Raw genomic sequence first — 22507 nt, forward strand, 5'->3', positions numbered from 1 at the left:
CACAGTGAACACTCAGTATCATTCAGGATGGAGGAATAAACACCCGATATGACAGTCATGAAAAATGGGAAAAATTCATTTCTGGGCAACTTAGGTTCAATCTTACTTAAAGGCAGGATATGATCTCTCAATTTCCCTGAAATTCCATATAATGCCATTATATCACAATGTAGTAAGGATTTTCTAAAACTCAGTATGAATATAAAACCTACAACAGCTTTTTCCATGTCCCCCTTCCTGCCTCCACCCCTTGAGTCTGGTACCACCTTTCATAGGATTATATTATTTCTTTTATTTTCATGCCTTTTTTCTCCCATTTTGCTTCCATCCCTCTTACATTTCCTTATCTTTACGTTTTTATTTAACCTGTTTTCTTCCTTCTCGCCTCTACTTAGGTCTCTTCACTTTAAAACTCCTTTTCATACAGTTTTCTTGCATGCTGTGATATGGTAGGCCTCTCTCATACTCTGGCTGTCCTTCCCTCTGACTTTCTTTCTAGATGCTCTCTTCTGCAGGCAGCTGTGACTCTTTCTTCAGCTCCTTCCTAAGGAGCTCAGCCCTGACAATAGATGCATGGGGGACAGTGGCATAGGGGGCAGCTGACTGTCCATGCTTGGGCCATTGCTGTGTGACCATCAGAGGTGCTGCTGTTCCATTGAGAACTCCCTGAGGGCACAGAAGGGCCCCTGAGTTCACCTCCACGTCCATGATCCTCTTACACCACAGTGTGGACTGAATCAGATGGTATATCAAAGCACATTCCCATGTATCCCTCATTCGATTCTCACCAGCTTGTCCCTAGGAAGGCAGCAAAGGGGGTATCAATATCCATACCTGGGCTAGCAAGACGAGGACACTGAGGCCCAGAGAGATGAATTCATCCAATCACATTAACTCCGTGCCAGGCCCTGTGCTAAGCCATGGGGATACACAGATATTGAAAATGTACTTTCTACCCTCACTGAGTCCACATAGATGCCACCCAGGGACTTGTCATGGAGCATTTGTTCTGACATGGTGAAAAGATCCCACAGTCTTGACTTAAAGCACACATATCTGTATCTCTCTTCAATCAAAGTGTGTGACTTACAACTTAAATACACTTGGTTCAGAGATAAAAGATGCTGTTAAATCATCAAATATATATTAGTGATTCTAGCTATTTTGATATTTCTAATTTGTTGTTTAAAAGGTAAACATTTGAGTATTTCCATCAACAAATATTTAAGTACCTCTACAACTGTAGGTGAAGAAAAATAATGATTTTCTTCAATTTCTAAGGTTGGAGAGCCAAAATACTTTACAACTTCAGACCAAAGAAAAGGCCAGAGGTGTGAAGTTAAACTCTATGATGAGACAGAGCCTTCTTTTGCAATGATATGGTAACTTCCCACATCTGTTCCAAACTGTGAAATCTGTGCTATTATCACCAAGTCAGACATTTTAATTTCATCAGGAGATGATGGATTTCATATCAGGAGAGGAGTAATGATATAGAAATGATATTTTAAAAATAAACCTTTCTCTTGTATGTTGAGTCATTACAGTCTATGATTACCTTAAAATGAGATCTTTAGATGGCATGGGATTTCATAGATGGACTCTACTGTAACTTGTTTATTATTGTACTCTGTTTTGTAACAAATCGTCATTTACTAAGTCTCATTGATAAAGAACAAGCCAGACTTTCTGTGATTCCTTGGGTGGTACCCTGGAGCCAAGCCATGGAAAGATGGTAGAAAAGCAAGCATTGTCACAGGCTGGGTTCTATGGGGCTCCCAGTGTGTCAGATGTGGGGCAGGGCTACATCCTGAAGCATCACAGGGTATAACATGGTATTGTTTAGACTCCAGATGCCTGGGTACCAAAGAAAGCACTTAATTTGAAACAGGGCTTCAACCTATCAAGTCCCCCGAGCAGTTTATCCATGGTGGGGGCCCTCCCTTAATGGCAGGAAAGAGTGACTTCAAAATTTTTAAACTTGTAGTCACTCAGTTCTAACTAGCCTGGAGTGACCTGGGTGATAGGAAAAGAAGGAATTGAAGGAGCAGAAGTTGTTAGAGATGAAAGGTGCTGAAAGGAATGATTTTCATAGGTGTTAAATTTTCTGTGAAATAGGCAGTGTAGCCCTGCAAAATGCAGGAGAAGCCAAAATCCTTAACTGTGCCTTGGACCGTATGGGGGATTATTAACCTCATCCATTAAGACATCCTTTTTCTGGTAAATAATGTGGTCACTGCCAGTTTTTTTCTAATTTATTTGATTTTTATCACTTCTTTTTTAACACATGCAGTTGGGATAATGAATCTATTCTACTTGCACAGAGCTGGGTGCCACGAGAAACAGGTATAATACTTCAATGATTGCGTTCAATATTTGTCATTTTTTTATCCCCCTGTGTAATAATTTTAAAATGGCTTTTTTCCCAAACAGTAATATTTGCCTCAGATGTAAGAATAAGTTTTGACAAATTTCGGAACTGCATGACAGCAACTGTAATCTCAAAAACGATTATTACAACTAATCCAGGTAAAAAGCTATCTGAAATTTTTTATCCCTTTGGAAATGACTACATCATGTATTCTAATATTTGTGCAGTGTGTTTAAGAATGAAGCTTGGATTTCATTTGAATTAAAAGTGAAAAACTGCTTTATATGACTTTGAAAAACTTACAATGAGCTGTATCTTTGATATCTTTACAAAAGAAATGTGAAAAACCAGACTCATTTTTTAAAAAAAAAATTATTTATTTATTTATTTATTTATGGCTGTGTTGGGTCTTCGTTTCTGTGTGAGGGTTTTCTCTAGTTGTGGCAAGCAGGGGCCACTCTTCATCGCGGTGCACGAGCCTCTCACTGTCACGGCCTCTCTTGTTGCGGAGCACAGCCTCCAGATGCGCAGGCTCAGTAGTTGTGTCTCACGGGCCCAGTTGGATTTGTCTGGTGGAAAAGGTTATCAAGCTTGACAGTATTAATCGTATCAAAACCTCAAGACTGGGCTTCCCTGGTGGCGCAGTGGTTGGGGGTCCGCTTGCCGATGCAGGGGACACGGGTTCGTGCCCCGGTCCGGGAGGATCCCGCATGCCGCGGAGCGGCTCCGCCCGTGGGCCATGGCCGCTGGGCCTGCACGTCCGGAGCCTGTGCTCCGCAGCGGGAGAGGCCACAGCGGTGAGAGGCCCGCGTACCGCAAAAAAAGAAAAAAAAAACACCTCAAGACTAAGTTAATGAGACAGATTTGAAGGATGTTGTGCGTTTGGCTCTGAAAACAGGTTCAAAGGGGAAATGTCAAAGTGTTTTGAGCAATGCTAACATCATTAGAATAAATGCCTTATTTCTCAAGGAGACAAATATAAAGGAGAATATGTATAACGGTGTGTGAATTTCAATATGCTTATTTAAATCAGTCTTATTTCTAATTTCCTGGGCTACACATGCCACGTAGAAGTTAAGAACCTCTAAATGGTTTGAGCTTTCATCCTAGCCAGCATGTCCAGGCTTCCTGCCCCGAGAGAGTTCATCAGATGGGGAAGGAAGAATTTGTCCCCACACAGACAGTCTGGGATGACCCTGTTGTCCTTAGAGCTCTTGACAGCAGTGCCTACACCCCACCCTTCCTACCAACTTCTGTCCCAGGATGCTCATTAATTTACAGATATTTAGTGAATGCCTTTTATTTGACAACTACTGAGGTAACTTTAACACTTTTCTGGAACAAGGAAGTACATGAGTGGATGGATGCTCAGATGGATGGAAGGATAGTCACTATAACTGAAGCACAGAAATGAAAAGGCAAAACCCCTGTCTGGGATTCCAGTCTAGTTCTGAGAAAGAACCAACAGTGATAAGACTTGTGGTACAACAGGACGAGGAGGAAGAAACCCTGACTCTGTCCAGGGGAGTCAGGGGGTCCAAGCATTGGCAGGACGGTTTGCAGAATGTTGGAGATGGTGAGGGAGGGCTGAAGACAAGAAGGTGTTAGAGGTTGGGGCTTGGAGTTGAAGGGTGTCAGAGTTAGAGAGCCCCTCTTCAAAATCAGATTCGTGCCTTCTGGCACATTATCTCACTATTCCTGAGGATACTCATGTCCCAACTTGAGGAGCAAGTTTTTTTTTTTTTTTTAAGTATTTTATTTATTTATTTGGCTGCTTCGGGTCTTCGTTGTGGCATGTGGGGTTTTTAGTTGCAGCACGCAGGCTTCTTTCTAGTTGTGGCACACAGCTCCAGAGCACACAAGCTCTCTAGTTGTGGCACACAGACTCTCTAATTGTGGTGCGCGGTCTCCAGAGCACACAGGCAGGCTTCTCTCCAGTTGTGTCGCGTGGGCTCTAGAGCACACAAGCTCTCTAGTTGTGGCACACAGACTCTCTAATTGTGGTGCGCGGTCTCCAGAGCACACAGGCAGGCTTCTCTCCAGTTGTGTCGCATGGGCTCTAGAGCACTCGGGCTCAGTAGTTGTGGTGCGCGGGCTTAGTTGCCCCATGGCATGTGGGATCTTAGTTCCCTGACCAGGGATGAAACCCACATCCCCTGCATTGGAAGGCAGATTCTTAACCACTGGACCACCAGGGAAGTCCCGAGGAGCAAGGTCTTTTTTTTTTTTAATTATAAGAACCTTTTTAAAAATCTTTTTATTTATTTATTTATTTTTGGCTGCATTGGGCTTTCTGTAGTTGTGGCTAGCGGGGGGCTACTCTTCGTTGCGGTGCACAGGCTTCTCATTGTGGTGGCTTCTCTTCTTGTGGAGCATGGGCTCTAGCCACATGGGCTTTAGTAGCTGTGACACGTGGGCTCAGTAGTTATGGCTCACAGACTCCAGAGAGCAGGCTCAGTAGTTGTAGCACACGATTTTAGTTGCTCCGCGGCATGTGGGATCTTCCCGGACCAGGGATCAAACCTGTGTCCCCTGCACTGGCAGGCAGATTCCTAACCACTGCGCCACCAGGCAAGTCTGGAGCAAGCTTTTTAAACAACCTTAAAAAATTTTTTTTCTGACTAGAAAATAAATACATATAAAATTCAAAAAATACATAAAAAGGAAGATCAGCTGTAAATTCACCATCTCATAAGAGATAATCATTTCTTTGATACATATTCTTCCAGATAATTTTGCTTATGTATCTTTTTTAAAATGAAAGGGAATTGTATGACAATGTTTTGTAAGCTGCTCTTTAAACTCATGATATCTGGTGTACATCTCTGTGTTAATGGAGCACCCCATCACATTGTCAGTGGCTTTGTAATATTGTGTTTGATTGTATTCTTATACGTCTTCACTTTTTACTGGTAAAAATAATTTTGGATCATTTACAGTGATTTAAAAAATAATCAGTTGGCTGTTTACTTATTATGCATTTTCAATTAAGATACACCAGAAGCTAACATCCTATTGAATTTTATAAGAGAAAATAAAGAAACGAATCTTCTGGATGATGAAATTGACAGTTATTTGAAAGAATCCACAAATTGTAAGTGACCTTTAAATATTATTTGAATTTTTAAAAGGCCAGAATTTGGGCCTGTAAAGTTACTTAGTAAAAGATATTGTATTCTTATTATGTAACTGCTACACTTCCACTTTTTATTTATTTATTTTTGGCTGTGTTGGGTCTTTGTTTCTGTGCGAGGGCTTTCTCCAGTTGCGGAGAGCGGGGGCCACTCTTCGCAGTGCGCGGGCCTCTTACTGTCGAGGCCTCTCCCGTTCCGGAGCACAGGCTCCAGACGCGCAGGCTCAGTAGTTGTGGCTCACGGGCTTAGTTGCTCCGCAGCATGTGGGATCTTCCCAGACCAGGGCTCAAACCCGTGTTCCCTGCATTGGCAGGCAGATTCTTAACCACTGTGCCACCCAGGGAAGCCCTATACTTCCACTTTTTAAAAGGTAGTTTAAAACTTTTGGAGGCCTATATAACCTTTTGCGAATCTGACGAGAGCTATGACCCTTTCCCCAGAAAAGTAGCTGTACCCACACATAGAATTTTGCATAAAATGTCATGTGTTCACAGACCCCAGACTGAAGCTTGACTTTAAAAGGGATGCTGGGACTTCCCTGGCAGGCCAGTGGTTAAGACTCCATGCTTCTAAAGCAGGGGACGTGAGTTCTATCTCTGGTTGGGGAGCTAAGATCCCACATGCCTCGTGGTGTGGCCAAAAAAAAAAAAGGGATGTGGTTTGTTGCCGTCTGTGGCTTATGCTTAGACACTCAGGAGAATGGCGGAAAGTAGAGGGAAAACTTCAATCATTCCCTGAAGGCCCGTTCTTGTAACTTCATCCTAGGAGGTGAAATACTTCCTAATAATTCCTCTCAAGAGAGTAACAATTGAATTAAGCATGAAATAAGTTATGCTGCAAGTCACATTAACTTGTAAAAGAAGAACTTTGTTATGCTTTCCTGGGGGATATTTAACATGTTTCCTTTCTTTCTTTCTTTTTGTTTTTTTTGTTTTGTTTTGTTCTGTTTTGTTTTTCGGCTGCACGGCTTGGCTTTTGGGGAACTAAGCCACGTGGTGCAGCCAAAAATAAATAAATAAATAAATATAGTCTCTTCACCATTTAAAAAATTGAGTTGACTTGTCTTTTTCTTATTTATTTTTAAGAATCTTTTAGATATTCTGGATATGAACCCTTTATCTCCTTATAGATTGCTAGCATCTCCCACTCTATGGCTTGCCTTTTCATTCTTTTAATGGAATCTTCTGATGATCAGAAATTATTCATTTTAATAAAGACTAATTTCTCATTCTTTTCCTTTTTTGCTTTTATGTCCTTCTATATAATCAGTTTTAATATATCATATATAATAATTTTTCTATTACATAACTTAAGCTACTACATATTCTCATTTGAGCTTTGTAGCTTTTCTATTTGGATATAATCCTTTGGAGTTCTTAGAATATATTTAGAACTTCCATGACTTTTCTTTTTTTTTAGTAAATACAATAGTTGATGTCTATACAGTTGAACAATTAAAGGTAAAAGCTTTGAAGAATGAAGGAAAAGCTGATCCTATCTATGGAATTCTTTATGCTTACATTTCTACACTGAACATTGATGATGAAACTACAAAAGTAGTTCGAAATAGATGGTAAGCAACCAAATTACTTTTAGAAAGTTCATTCTTGTAAGAAATAAAAACAGTTATTGTTAATAAATTTTTTTTTTTTTTTTTTTGGTACATGGGCCTCTCACTGTTGTGGCCTCTCCAGTTGCGGAGCACAAGCTCCAGACGCGCAGGCTCAGCGGCCATGGCTCACGGGTCCAGCCGCTCCGCCGCTCCGCGGCATATGGGATCGTCCCAGACCAGGGCACGAACCCGTGTCCCCTGCATCGGCAGGTGGACTCTCAACCACTGTGCCACCAGGGAAGCCCCCTTGTTAATAAATTTTAAACTCTATAAAAGTTAAGCTATTCTTTGACATAATAGTGGTTATGCATTTGAATAGTGGTTATGCATTATGCATAAGTGGTTATGCATTTGACAAACTATTTAGATTCAAAATTATAATTGCCTTTTAAAGCAAAATTTAATTTACTGTGTTTCAGCAACCCTAAAATAGAAAGATATAATAATGTCAAAACTTTTAGCTGGGATGAGAAACTATTGTTTTATGACAATTTGAAAATTATTTTGGTGACCACATCCTATAGCAATACAAGTAATAGCATTTTAATAAATTATTTCAACTGTATGAAGAATATGATTTCCAACCTCTCCTAGGTCAAAGTTAGTATCTACTTGCATAGAAAAGTAAACCCAAGTAGATTTAATAATCTTAGCCAAAAAATGCTTGGCAAGAAAATTCTAAAATGTTATTGTGAAAGCCTCCCTATGGATTTATAATTGACATTTTTATTGACATAGTTCTAGAGTCACATGGCACTGTAAGAAATAATATATAAACTGTACACTTTGTGCAGTTTCCCCCAATGGTAACATTTTGCAAAACTATAGTATCACATCATAGATAGTAATGACATTAATTAAATCCACTGATCTTATTCAGATTTCCCCAGATTAATATGCATCGTGTGTATGTGAAATTTCATATAGTTTTATCATGTATGAAATGATAAACCACCACAATCAAGAAATTGACCTATGGATTTTTAAAACATTGTATGATTTGGTGTTAAAGTTGAAAAAAACTAATGTAGAGGCTGTTGTGTAAGGCAGGTGTTTATTTTTTGAAAAATATTTTTCAAAAATTAAAAAAAATGTTATTGTCTCCCTTATTTTTCCTACATCTTTAATATTGATATCTGAGGAAAAGTATCTAAAACTTAATTCAAAAGTTGATCTGTGGCTTACAAGAAACCAGTATCTTCAGATCATTCCCTCTGCTTGAGAAATTTGAATTAGTCTCTGCCTATTCAAATTGGCAAAGTAATGACTGCTTCAAAAATATAGAAGAGCATGGAATTACCCCTTAAAGAGAGGAGAATGTGTCACTAGCAGTGCTAGCAGCATTTAGAGTGTGAACCTCCCAACCGTCAGGTTATTCTGTGGATGTACAGAGGACTTAGTACAGGACCAAATGAGCATTCATGGAACTCAGGCTTTCTAGGCGGGATTCCTGCCCTCAAACTCTGAGCCAGGAGATAAACAAACATACCTGCAATAACATGGAATAGGATGTGATAGGGTGTAAGTTCGTGCTGAAGTGTAAGTTGTGCAGCTGTTCAGAGAAGGGAGGGTGTGGGGCTGGGGTGCAAGTGAGGAAGGCCCCAGTGGGGGAGTGATCCTGGGCAAGAACCCCAGCATGGGGGAAAGTAGGAGGCAGAACTGTGAGAAGACTGGATTGTCCCAGTTTCCGAAGCAGGAATACTGAAAATGAGGTTGACTGCATAGAAAGCATGTTGTATTGCTGTGCATTTTTCCTTGTTATTTTGTAGGTCTGTTTTGTACCCTGCTCAGCACTGAGCACTCTGTAATTACTTGCTCTGTAAATATTCCAGGTGCTGACTTAGGCTAAAAGTCTAAGTGATAATTCTTCTGCTAGAGATCAGATTTGTCACTTAGGGCCTTCACATTCTATCTTGTCTTTGTTTCTTTTCAGTTCAGGCTGTGGTTACATTGTAAATGAAGCATCCAGCACTTGTACAACTTGCAACAAAGATTCTTCAGAATTTAAATCAGTTTTTCGCAGCTTCCATATGCTAATTGATCTTACTGATCACACAGGTACCCTCCACTCCTGTAGTCTCACAGGAAGTGTTGCTGAGGAGACTTTGGGCTTCACGGTAAATAATAAAAAGGAAAATATGTTTAGAAATACTTCCAAATTGAATTCGCTTCCCCAAACATAGGTTATTTTGGTGAACATTTGATAGAAATTAATTCATTAATAAAGAGGTCTGGGAAAAATCAATCTTGACTTAAACACACATTGTTTTAATGAACAAATAATTACATATTGCATATTAAAATTCTAGCTAACATTAACTGTTAGGAATAACAAGAGACATCCTTGGTGACAGTGGAGAATAAACATGACATTTTATATAGTCAAATAACAATGGGCAAAACAACACCTTGGAGACACTGAGCAGGGTCCTCTGTGAGGAGGGTTTGGCAGTATTTCACCTACCCAGGTGTATAAGGTCAGCCATGAGCTCTTCCTCAGTCTGCCCCATAGCATAGCAGCAGAGATTAGCTTGTGTGCTTGATGTTAGGTTTGATGTTTTTTATTGTTAGAACCCGCTCATGAAGTTTACCATTAAGCCTCAGTGGTTTCCACTTTGTTAAGGCGGGCTTTCTGTGCCGAGCCACCTGGCTGGCTTCAGACATTCAGTTTAGAGCCTTTCTATCTAGCCTTATCTCCTCCGTCAAGAGAATTGACCTGTAATTACTATGGATAAATTCCATTTCCAGTGAGCAAATTTGTTTTACATTATTGTCAAGATGAGTTATCTATATATTCTTTGGAAATATTTGTTTAATTTTTTTATCCAGGTAAATGAGTTTCTTGCAATGACGGATGAACAGAAAACAGCATTAAAGTGGCAGTTTCTTTTGGAAAGAAGCAAAATCTATGTAAAGGTTAGTGCACTTTATAGTACTATATTATTCTTTTTTAAAACATATTTATTTATTTGGTTGCGCCAGGTTTTAGTTGTGGCAGGCAGGCTCCTTAGTTGTGGCCTGTGAACTCTTAGTTGTGGCATGCATGTGAGATCTAGTTCCCTGACCAGGGATTGAACCCGGGCCCCCTGCACTGGGAGTGCGGGCTCTTAACAACTGTGCCACCAGGGAAGTCCCAGTACTATGTTATTCTATATGTTCAAGCAATAAGAAAATCCTGGAGTATGATGTAATAAATTAGGGAATTTGTTATATTTTTAATAAACTTTTTTATTTTTATTTATTTTTGGCTGCATTGGGTCTTCGTTGCTGCGTGCAGGCTTTCTCTAGTTGCAGCGAGCGGGGGCTACTCTTTGTTGCGGTACACGGGCTTCTCATTGCAGTGGCTTCTCTTGTTGTAGAGCACGGGCTCTAGGTGCGCAGGCTTCAGTAGTTGTGGCGCATGGGCTTAGTTGCTCCGTGGCATGTGGGATCCTCCCAGACCAGGGCTCGAACCCGTGTCCCCTGCACTGGCAGGCAGATTCTTAACTACTGCGCCACCAGGGAAACCCAGGAATTTGTTATTTTTAATAATGCCCAGTTCCCAGATGTGCAGAAGGATTTGGCTACCATAGAAACAGTGGAAGTAATCAGCTTTTTTCATATAGTATAAAGAAGTTATAAATGATACAAAATAAAAAGACCAACAAAGAAAATATTAACTGCGTTAATGTTAACTCCAAGGCTAGGAACTGGGCTTTAGAGTCAAAGCTGGGTCCCCCCCGCCCCCATGTGCGATGCTCCTCACTTCAGTGAGCAGTATTCAATAGCAAGTTAAATGCTGCGGTGAGACAGACTTGGGTTTGACTCCCAGTCCCACCATTCCTCAGCCTATGTGACCCTGGGGAAGTTAATTAACTTCTCTAAGCCTCTAAAATTCTGTGCTCCTACAACTCTGATCAGAGCAGACTCCCGCAGCAATAGCAACACTTCAGTGTTGGAAGGCCACAGAACCTTAGTGTTAAAAGTGTAAAATGGGCAGTGGGACAAACTCCCCTTGTTTTGCAAATGAGGAAAATAGGACCAAGAAATGTTGCTTCTTGCCCCAGGTCACAGGTGAGATAGGGCTACACAGTCTACATTATTTCAGATATTTCCTCTTTTACACTCTTAAAAATTTTTGAGCTCTTAAGTGAGTTATATCTGTCAACATTGTACTAGAACTTAACATTGAGAAAAATTTTAAATGTATTCATGAGCACACATTCTTTTAGCAGTTAGAACAATGATATCTCATGTCATGTAGTCTCGAAAACTACAGTGCACTCTGGTGAAAGAACGAGAGTAAGAAAGGCAAAGAGCATTTTCATATTATTATGAAGATAGCTTTGATCTCATGGATACCCTGAAAGAGTCTTTGAGAACACTGGGTCTGCTCCATCTCAGCCTCGTAAGCAGGTTTTCCTGTTTTCCTGTGGCTTCCTTTCCTTGCAGCCTCAAGCATATCTGAATAGATTACAGACATGGAGTCACCAATGGCCTCAACAATATTTCTAGGACCTCAGTTTGAGGCCTCTTCATTACTAGGCCAAAGGGGGAAAATTACAGTAATATACTGCATCTCTTCCACCATTTGCATGAATCCACCTAAATACTGTATACTGTCTATACCCAAATCAGCATATACTCAGATCCTTGTCCAACTTTGTGGTTTCCCTCCAAACAGGAGGTACCAGTTGCTCTGAGTTTGATCAATTTAAATTCATGGTAACTTATTTATAGTTTCCCAAACTTGATTCAAATATAGCAACAAATTGCTCTCAAGTAAATGGATATTGTACCTTTCCAAAGAATATGTTAAAAAGATATTTGTCAGATTTAACAAAGATTTCAAGCAGGTAGTGGTTATATCACAAAATGTAATAAAGATTGTGAGCCTCAAATACAATTTCAATTGTTATAAATCAGTTAAAACAGAACATGTAATTTAAAAAATAAGAACTTACATTGCTCTGCTAATAAGATAAAAACAAAGGATTTCCATATAGGACATTTTGTATATTTATCATATTTCAATTAAAAATAATGGCTACTTAAAGTGGTTCATTTGGAGGGATTTCAAAGTGAGTTATTCATTTCAATGTTTTAAAACACATAGTGATATTAGTATCACAGATCCTTGTAAGATCTGATATTAATGTTAAAGAATAATTTTCAAAAAGGTTAAATTGACTCATACAAAATAAAATGAATACATGTCAAAGATTTAATTCAATTCATTAATTAATGAAGGAAATTAAAGTGCTTAGCTGATGTGTCCTTCCACTCTATACTAAATAAAATGTTGGTGAGAGTGCTTTGTAAATTGTAAAAAGTGAGACATCATTATTAATCAACTGCATCATGATATTGTTGTGCTCTAACAGGTCACGTTACTGCTGCGGGTTCACGTCTGTCACAATTGGTTGTTTGAACACACTTTAAGCCCATTTTTCTATATGTTGGATTTGAAATGCCAACTTTCCTACCTGAGAAAAAGGTCATGAAAAATTGATGTGGATTTTTACAAAATTACTGTCAGAAGCCAGATCTATAATTTTTCTCCCAACTCTGCCTGAGACTGGAACTCTTTCCATTGTCTTACAGCTTTAACTGAAGTATTTGTTCATATCTGTAAAGAAAACTCATTGCTGTTCTCTATTTGTGGTCATTGGTTTTCAGCGTTGTATACCAGGTGATTTTAGAAACTAACTCTCTTTTTCTCCCTGCAGTTTTTTTTATCTCATAGAGCAAGGGGTGGACTGAGAGTGAGTGTGCTCTCCTGTAAGCTCGCAGATCCTATCGAGGCAAGTAGGAACTTGTCTGGACAAGGAAATATTTAAAAACCAGACGTCATTTTAAACTCTGGAAAAGAATACAAGTTTTAACCGCCTTTAAAGTGGAAAATGAGTTTGAAAATTACAGATAAAATTGTATTTTGTTCAAATGTGGTGAGAATGTTTCTGTAAATTGTTATTCTGTTTCCCCCTGGAGTCAGTTAAGAGTAAATCCTAAAATCCCCCTCTTATTCATTTCTTAGAAGGCCTTTTCTACTGGCTTTGCCCTCTCTCTCTTCCCAAGTTGGAAAATGTTTGCATGAATTAATAAACAAGTTTAATCTTTCCCACAGATATGAATGATTTTTCTTAAGCCCCTTTCCTCTTTGTCTTGTTTGCCTGGAGAAAGATCAGAACCTATAAAAACAACGTGGCCATGGCTCAGACTACTTTGCTGGAGCTGATGGGCGCGGACGACCGGTTCTCCCAGTGCCGGGTGGGGACGGCAGAAGTCCATGGGTGATGCTGTACAACTGTTTTGATCACTGTAGAGCTTTTCTAGTCGGTTGCTTTCTCTGATGACACATCAGAGCTACCCAATGCTTGTGAAGGCTTGCTGACTCAGGCTTGACATTTGTGAGTCTGAATCAACTCGGGGAAGACCAGCTTCAGAAGTTTCACAAGCGGTGACGAGTCTTAGGAACTTGGAAGGGTGGGTGACCTGCTCTGCTTTGACAGGGCGACGGCCCCTCCACTTCAGCTGCCTTTGCAGCAGCCCCAGAGTGCTCTGCTCAGCTCCACACCATCTCCGGTCACTGGTCACTTGCTTCAGGGCAAAGACCCACCATTGCGGTCAGTGTTGATCCACAGTGTGGGAGGTTTGTCCAGCGTAATTTGGGTCTGGCACTTCAAAGGCTACACTTCACCTACCACAGGAGTGAAAAAAGAAAAAGTAAGTGAACGAAATTCTTTTATAAAGCTGGTGTTGGGAGATAAACTTATCTTGTCAGTAATGTTTTCTCTGGCTTTAACCATATGCAGCCATGGGGGAGGGATATGAGTTGACACTTAGTGTGTCTAAATTGTGGTAATAAATGAAGTAATGAAGATCTTGATCATAGTTGTGCAAATATCAAGTGTACCTGATGAAGGGCTTCCTTCCTTTCTCCCTCGGGGAGGGGATAGGTGTGTTAATCAGGGTGAATTGTGAAGGTGGACAGGGAAGGAAGGAAGGAAGGAAGGAGAGTGGTGCAGGGACAAGGATGCCTGGCCCAGATAGTGTGTCCGGCGCTGCTGTGCCAGGCCTCCTGGGGCTCTGACCTCCAGCAGCAGGTCTCAAAGTGCCAACACCTGGCACTTTGGGTGCCAGAACCAGCTGTCTGGGCTCCTATAGTCCATGGCCCTCAGCTGCTCTGGATGTTTCACCACTAGCCTCAACTGCATAATACAGGTACAAAATACCAGCATTCTCAAAGTAGGTGCATATGCAGTACTTAGTGTTGCCTAACCAAGGCCTGTGAAGGCCTAGTGGGCAGCAGAGGGCTCTGCATGACTTCCTCACTGCTACCATGGTGACCTCTCAGTCCGCTGGCATTTAACTAAGGAGACCCCATGCCTGTCACTAGAGGGACATCACAGTTGCTTATTTCATCTGATGAAATTGGAATCTACAGGGCTAGCTGTCATGCCACACTGAATCAGAGGTGCTTCACAGAGCTTACTTAACTTACACATTCACAGAATGAAGATTACAAACGGGTCAGTATCTAAAATTTGGCTGTAGATTAGCCAGAATGCAGGTACTTGAAGTATCAATGAAAGAAAGAAGCATTCTGCCCCATCAACACAAAATCTACAACTCCCTGTCCAGGATCTCTATTTCTCTGCTGCTCTCCAGAAGCTGCTTTTCCTGGTCCTAGTGACTTCTGATCTACATGTTTTATATTGCTTTATATAAATAGTTTGGTGACTATATAATTTTTCCTAATCTTCTATTAGTGGTTCATTTAAATACAGTTTTCCTTTCCTAATTCTGCTTTGGTGAGGGTTTTTGTTGTTGTGGTTCAATACTCTGTACGTGGCAGAAACACAATATATATTTATCCACCTATTACTCATCTTGAGGAACCCTGGAGTTGTTTTTGCTTTTTAAATATTTTTTATCATAAAGTTTTATGTGTTTATTGTAGAAAAATTAGAGAAAATGATAAAAAAAGGAAAAGGAAAGAAAAGAAAACCCATAATCTCCCATCCCAATTTTTTTTTTCCAATTTTTTTAAACTGGCAGGAAATATATTCTTTTCTTATAAATGTGTTTTTGTTTTGTTTTTTTATTGTGGTAAAATATACATCACATAAAATTTACCATTTTGACCATTTTTAAGTGTACAATTGAGTGGCATTAAGTACATTCACAATTTTTGTAAACATCACCACTATCCATTTCCAGAAATTTTTAATCATCACAAATTGAAATTCTGTACTCATTAAGACAATAACTCCCCATTTCCCCCTCCCCCAGTTTCTGATAACCTCTAATCTACTTGGTCTCTATGAGTTTGCCTATTCTTGGTACCTGATATACATGGAATCATACAATATTTGTCCTTTTGTGTCTAGCTTATTTTTCTGAGCATAATGTTTTCGAGGTTCATCCATGTTATAACGTGTCAGAATTTCATTCCTTTTTATGGCTGAGTAGTATGTATGAATTGGATAAATGTACCACCTTTTGTTTATCTATTAATATCTTGGTGGACAATTGGGCTGTTCCACCTTTTGGCTATTGTGATTAGCCAATCATAGCTACTTGAACATCTGTGTACAAGCATCCACATTTTTGTAAATGTCTTTCCTGAGTTTTTAATCATCTCTCCATCTATGTTAGAGCATATAATTTATAAAATAAAACCAAAAAATTAAAAACATATGATTTACAAATACAGGTTATACTATAACCTGCTTTTATACTTAATAATTTATAATAAACTTTTCATGCCATTAAATATTCTACATAATTTCAATAGCTACATATTATTTTATTATATGAGTATATGATAGTGAATGTAACCAATCTAATAACATTTGACATTTAAAATGTTTCACATTTTTTGCTATTACAAATGATGGCTATAGCTAAATCTTTGGCCACATTTTTTTTTTTTTTTTTCCGGTACGCGGGCCTCTCACTGTTGTGGCCTCTCCCGTTGCAGAGCACAGCCTCCGGACACACAGGCTCAGCGGCCATGGCTCATGGGCCCAGCCGCTCTGCGGCAAGTGGGATCTTCCCGGACCAGGGCACGAACCCGTGTCCCCTGCATTGGCAGGCAGACTCTCAACCACTGCGCCACCAGGAAAGCCCCACATTCTTATTTCTTCGGGATAAGTTTCTAGATATTAAATTGCTGCAACAATGTTACATTATTGAATACTTTTTAATGTGATGGATTTTGTAATAAGCACTTTATTTATATTATCTGATTTATGCAATTACTGTTATTTTGCCTACTTTACAAATGGGACATGAAGGCCAAGTTAGAGGAGGTAGATGTGGAGGTGGCTGAGTGGGCAGGCTCTGTGGCTGCAGGCTCAACCCCGTCTGCTACTCCCAGGATGGACTCCAGCTCTAAGCTTCTCCACATTTGTGGTTTCCCCTTTGGTAAATGGGGATAATAATATACCAACTCCTGTGGGCAACTGTTAAGACTAAATAAGTTAGTATATGTAAAGTGCTTAGACTCATGCACTTAGTATATGATCAATAAGTACCAGTTATTGTAAATGTCGAGGTATAGCAATATCATTGGCACTCATATTTGACAATATATTTGTTGTATTATGTCTATTCTGCTTTTATAATTTGAATTTTTTTCTAGTATCTTATTAGATTTACAATTACTTTACTCTTTCCCTTTAGAATATATGAAGGTTTTAGCATATGAATTGTATTGAAAGGAAATATAAAACTTCCTTGAAATCAGATCCTACACCAACATTTACACCAAAGATGTGCCCAATAGTCTTGTGAAAAAGATAACTGTGGGGATTTCCCTGGTGGTGCAGTAGTTAAGAATCCACCTGCCAATACAGGGGACACGGGTTCGATCCCTGATCTGGGAAGATCCCACATGCTGCGGAGCAACTAAACCCATGCACCATAACTACTGAGCCTGAGCTCTAGAGCCCTAGAGCCACAACTACTGAAGCCCGCGTGCCTAGAGCCTGTACTCTGCAACAAGAGAAGCCACCGCAATGAGAAGCCTGTACACCTCAAGAAAGAGTAGTCCCCGCTCATCGCAACTAGAGAAAGCCCATGCGCTGCAACGAAGACCCAACACAACCAAAAATAAATAAAATAAACTTATTAAAAAAAGATAACTGGGCTTCCCTGGTGGCGCAGTGGTTGAGAGTCCGCCTGCCAATGCAGGGGACACGGGTTCGTGTCCCAGTCCGGGAAGATCCCACATGCCGCGTAGCGGCTGGGCCCGTGAGCCATGGCCGCTGAGCCTGCGCGTCCGGAGCCTGTGCTCCACAACGGGAGAGGCCACAACAGTGAGAGGCCCGCATACCGCAAAAAAAAAAAAAAAAAAAAGATAACTGTATAAACACATGAAAAGATATCAGCTTCACTATTAATCAGAGAAACGCAAATTAAAAAGACCATAGCCACAATACCCAGTGTTGGCTAAGGTGTGAGCAAAAAGGTATTCTTTAACACTCTTGTCAAGTACAAATTAGTATATCCTTTCCCCTGGGCAATTTGGCGAAAAGTATCAAAATGTAACCAGCAAACTATTTAATAAATTTCACCTCTAAGACTTTCCCTAAGGAAAAAAACAAGTGCCAAATAATGTGTATGGAGGATGTTCCTTGCATCATTGTTTCTAGTAGCAAAGCATTTGAAACCTATGCAACCTCTAGGGCAGGGGTTCCCAACCCCTGGTCCAGGCCACACAGCAGGAGGTGAGTGGCCTGCTAGGGAGCGAAGCTTCATCTGTATTTACAGCTGCTTCCCATGGCTTGCATTATTACCACCTGAGCTCCACCTCCTGTCAGCAATATGGTGAGTTGTATAATTATTTCATTATATATTACAATGTAATAGTAATAAAGTGTACAATAAATGTAATGCATTTGAATCATCTGGAAACCGTTCTTCCCCTTCCCCCTCATCTGTGGAAAACTTGTCTTCCATGAAACCGGTCCCTGGTGCTAGAAACGTTGGGCACTGCTGTTCTAGGGGAGTGTTGGGCTCCACCTAGATCTCTGGTAGGCACCTAGCCCTCAGCTTCTATAAAGGTTGGAGAATTACCTGGGGAAGTTACAGTAGAGGTGGGGGAGCAGATTCTGGCAATGACATCCTCTTGGGATGGTCAGTGGACTGAAACTCATCTCCAGTTCTGAGACCCTGTTCTTTCTTAGTTTGTTCCCTGCCCTTTCTACTTCCTCTTCACTTCATTTTCCTGAGAGCACTCCTAAAAATCACCTTAACAAATATCCCCACTTAAGGCTCTGCTTCTGGGGTACATGATCTAAGACACAGTCATTAAAAGTGGTTATGAAAATATGCACCGACCTGGAAAGATATTCACAGTATATGCCTAACGAACAATTAAAAAAAAAAAGTCCAGAAGAACAGATGTCAAGCCATATACTCTATATGAACTAATAATATCATGGATTTTTAAAAAGTTGTGATAAGGGTATTGTGACTATATAGGAGAATGTCCTTATTTTTAGGAGATGCATGCTGAAAGGGTAGAGTGTTTCTGCAACTCACTTCCAGTTTTCAGTTTTCCAAAACGTGTTTGTTTGTGTGTGTGTATACACACAGGGTGTGGGGTGGGAAGAGAGAGAATGAACATAGCAAATGTCAACAATTGTTGAATTTAGTGCAGGGTATATGGAGTTTGTTGCATTAGTCTTTCAATTTTATAGTAGGTTTAAATTTATTCAAAAATAAAAGTTGGTGAAAATGTACTTTCTGGGTATTAGGATTATTGCAATTTTAGCAACATCAGGAATTATGAGAATTGGTATCTCTTTTTGATTCCTGCAGTCAAGGAGTTTGTGTGCTATACCTGCAATGCTGATAGCAGCTGTCTGTGACAAAGCTTGTGCCACCACTGGGTGAACATTGACCTCAGGGGCACCGTACATTATCTGGATGCTGGCTTGTCCACCCAAGGGGGCCATATGTGAACACTGCTCCTGCTGTGTACCTTTAGGTTGCTTTCACATCTGTCAGCTTGGTAGACTTGGTTCAGCTGGACCTCATATCTGATAGTTTTACTAATAAACTCTCAATATAAGCATACCCTTGATTCAGCTCTTCCACTATGGGAACCTAGCCAAAGGAAATAACTACTAGCAAATAATTAGAAAATATTTCAATGACCAAAAATGGAGGACTGACTTCATCATATGCAATCACTGAAATGTGCTGACATGAAAAGATACTCACGATATATAGTGAAAAAAGGTTAGAAAAGTGTATGATATGAACAAATTCTATTTAAAAGATCACAATTACATCTGCAGATTTGGAAGAATGTACACCAAATGCTTAATTTGGACTGTCTCTGTGCATATGAAATTTGGGGTGTTTTGGTTTTTAGCTTATGCATATTTTCTGAGTCTTCTATAATAAACATCTATTGCTTAAGAATTTGAAAAAAGAAGGGTTATTAAAAGATAAAAGAAGGGAGTTCCTGGGGCTTCCCTGGTGGTGCAGTGGTTGAGAGTCCGCCTGCCGATGCAGGGGACAAGGGTGCGTGGCCCAGTCCGGGAAGATCCAACATGCCATGGAGCTGCTGGGCCCGTGAGCCATGGCCGCTGAGCCTGTGCGTCTGGAGCCTGTGCTCCGCAGCGGGAGAGGCCACAACAGTGAGAGGCCCGCGTACCGCAAAAAAAAAGAAAAAAAAAAAAAGGAGTTCCCCAGTGGCCTAGTGGTTAGGATTCTGGGCTTTCACTGCTGTGGCCCGGATGTGGCCAAAAAAACAAAACAAAACAAAAAAGATAAAAGATAGTATGACATTTTATAAACAAATCCAACTATGACACTTCCTCATAATAAATTATAAATTGCATAAAGTTTAGGTTGCATAAGACCTAAACATTTGAACTTTCTAATATATCTACTTAAAAGACGCAGCCTGCGTTGTGGTCAAGACTTCAGGTTTTGTACATTTAGAATGGATAAACAACGTCCTACTGTATAGCACAGGGAGCTATATCCAATCTCCTGGGATAAACCATAGTGGAAAAGAATATTTAAAAAAAATTTTCTATATGTGTAAAACTGAGTCACTTTGCTGTGCAGCAGAGATTGGCACAACATTGTAAATCAACTATACTTCAATAAAAAAAAATACGGAAAAAAAAGACTTCAGGATTTGGTCTTGGGATTGCTGGGTTACATCTTGGCTCTGCCACTTAGCTGAGTGACCATACAGCCAGGCTGGCTAGCTTCTAAATCTGTCTCCGTCTGTGTAACAGGGATGGTAGTAATAATACCACCCTCCAGCTTTGTTGAGGATTAAATAATACGCAGAAAACTCTTGGCACAGTGCCTAGTAGTACTAAGTGCTCAATAAATGTTAGGAGCCAGCAGGTGCCTTCTGTTTAGGCTAACAGCAGGAGCTCCTGCCTGCCTAAGCCTAAAGGACTCCGCCAGGCACTCTGATAGCTGTGTTGTGCATCTCACTTAGCTTTTTGTCAGAGAAGGGAGCAGGTGAGAGCAAAAGCAGCACTCCCAGGCAGTTTGACTTCCCTGAAGCTTCCTTATCGCTGGGTGCGAGGTACAGGTGCTGATTAACTCTGTTAATAAAGCACAGTATTCTGGAGGCCAAAGACCAAGGTCTGAAGCCCCTTAATGAGATGTGTCCCTCCTAACCACTACTGGGGGGAAAAATGTACACTTTTAGGTCACACAAAAGACAGCATATTTATTTGGGAAACAATAGTTTCAAAATTATCTCCCGAACTCAGAATCTATGACCCAGAATACACACCCTAAGTAAACAAGTGAGGTTTTCATTAATTGCTCACTTATTAAATAAAACTTTTAATTAACTATGTGGAGTAGTGTTTTTCCACATTTGCATGATAAGAATCACTTGGAGTGCCAGAGATTGATTCCATTAATTATTAGGCCTGGGATGGCCCAGCAATTTGGAAATTTTTACTTTTACAAATACCTCCAGATGATTTTCATCATCAAGGAACTTTGGGAAACACTGATGAAACGTGCTTTTCCATTTCCTTTGCAGATTTTAAGTCTTGAACACGTGGTCGCAGAATGACCCACTGAAGTCTTATCCGGTCCAGTTTTAGGAAAGGAAAGTAAGTTTTCTGAACATTTGGCTTGTTGTTTCCTAGGAGGCACTGCTTCTCATTTCCATTTCTGGCCCAGCTCTTCTAGATCAGGTTTTTCTCCGACGGTCCATCTTCCTTGAGTTGAGGCATAGCAATCCAATCATTTTTAAAAAATTGGTTTCTCATTAAAGGATTATCACATTAAATAACCTTTTCTTGCTTTTATCTTGTTCCCCTTCCCCCTGAAACGTGTTAAGAAGTTAGGGTGCTTTGGATACACTCAATATTCCGGCTTTTCCACCTTAAATCTCATACTGACGACCCCGTGTATGCCAGCCTGGATCTCATCGTTTTCTTTAACGGGACCCACTCCCTTTGGCGTCCCGGTCAAGATAACATCTCCTTCTTCCAAGGTCATAATCTTTGAAACGTAGCTGATGATGTAGGGGATGGAAAAAATCATGGAGGATGTCTCACCCTCCTGCCTGAGTTCGCCGTTGACCTTGAGCCAGAGCTTCAGGTTGTGAGGGTCAGGGATCTTCTCTTTGGGCACGAACGCGCTGACCGGGCAGGAGGCCGTGAAGCTCTTGGCCAGAGTCCAGGGCAGCCCCTTTTTCTTGCACTCGTCCTGCACGTCCCTGGCGGTCATGTCCAGGCACAGGGCATAGCCGGCCACGTAGCCCATGGCTGCGGCCTCCGGGACGGCGCAGCAGCGCTTGCCCATCACCACGGCCAGCTCGAGCTCGTGGTGCAGGTTGCGGGTGTAGGCGGGCACGAGGACCGGCGAGCCCTCGGGGGCGTAGGCGGTGGACGGCTTCAGGAAGAGCACCGGCTCGCTCAGTGCGGCGCTCTGCATCTCCCTGACGTGGTCTGCGTAGTTCCTGCCCACGCACACGATGTTCTTCCCCCACTCCCAGAAGCGGGACAGCGGTCTGGTGGCAGCCATGCTCCTGCCTGTTGCCCCCCTGAGTCACGTGGACTCTGCCCGGCAGTCCACCGGACGCCGAAGGCTACCCGGAGAGGACCAACTACCTCGGAACGCCGTCCCGCGGACTCCGCCGGGTGCCCAGGAGTCGCGGCGCTCGTCCTCTTGGGAGCGGCTGTCCAGTGGCTGCCTCGGGGCTGACCCGGCCTCGGGACGCGGCCCGCTCCCCGGAGAGAGGCTGAAGTTCTCGCGCAGGTGCCTCTCAGGGGGCCCTCAGATCCGCGGCAGCGGGACGCTAAGGAGGCACCGGTGTGGCCGCGAGCGCTGATTGGCCGAAGGGCGGGGCGAACTGAGGGCACGGGTTTGGGCGCGAGCGCTGATTGGTCGGGGGTGGGG

At 41.3% G+C, this 22507-nt stretch overlaps 2 protein-coding genes across 2 annotated transcripts in view; one reads left to right on the forward strand and one right to left on the reverse strand.

Annotated features, from left to right (window-relative positions):
* Nucleotides 1–13213, forward strand: part of MEIOB (meiosis specific with OB-fold) — a 29270-nt gene extending 16057 nt beyond the window's left edge. The window contains exons 7-14 of the mRNA XM_082858135.1: nt 1282–1382; nt 2294–2346; nt 2434–2529; nt 5364–5465; nt 6925–7078; nt 9051–9234; nt 9947–10033; nt 12826–13213. Coding sequence (XP_082714261.1) covers nt 1282–1382; nt 2294–2346; nt 2434–2529; nt 5364–5465; nt 6925–7078; nt 9051–9234; nt 9947–10033; nt 12826–12936 — 888 coding nt within the window. The 3' untranslated portion in view covers nt 12937–13213. The remainder of the gene's footprint in view (nt 1–1281; nt 1383–2293; nt 2347–2433; nt 2530–5363; nt 5466–6924; nt 7079–9050; nt 9235–9946; nt 10034–12825) is intronic.
* A 7213-nt stretch (nt 13214–20426) lies between these two features.
* On the reverse strand, nt 20427–22388 carry FAHD1 (fumarylacetoacetate hydrolase domain containing 1). Its single transcript, XM_082858134.1, has one exon. It carries the CDS (start codon nt 22130–22132, stop codon nt 21467–21469), a length of 666 nt encoding a protein of 221 aa, XP_082714260.1. The 5' UTR covers nt 22133–22388; the 3' UTR covers nt 20427–21466.
* Nucleotides 22389–22507: the final 119 nt, after the last annotated feature.

Source organism: Leucopleurus acutus (genome assembly GCF_964270905.1).
Source record: "Leucopleurus acutus genome assembly, chromosome: 16".
Lineage (NCBI taxonomy): Eukaryota > Metazoa > Chordata > Mammalia > Artiodactyla > Delphinidae > Leucopleurus > Leucopleurus acutus.

Bases quoted from the DNA above. Each gene is read 5' to 3' on its own strand.
- FAHD1 (XM_082858134.1), bottom strand. From the start codon at position 22,132: ATGGCTGCCACCAGACCGCTGTCCCGCTTCTGGGAGTGGGGGAAGAAC.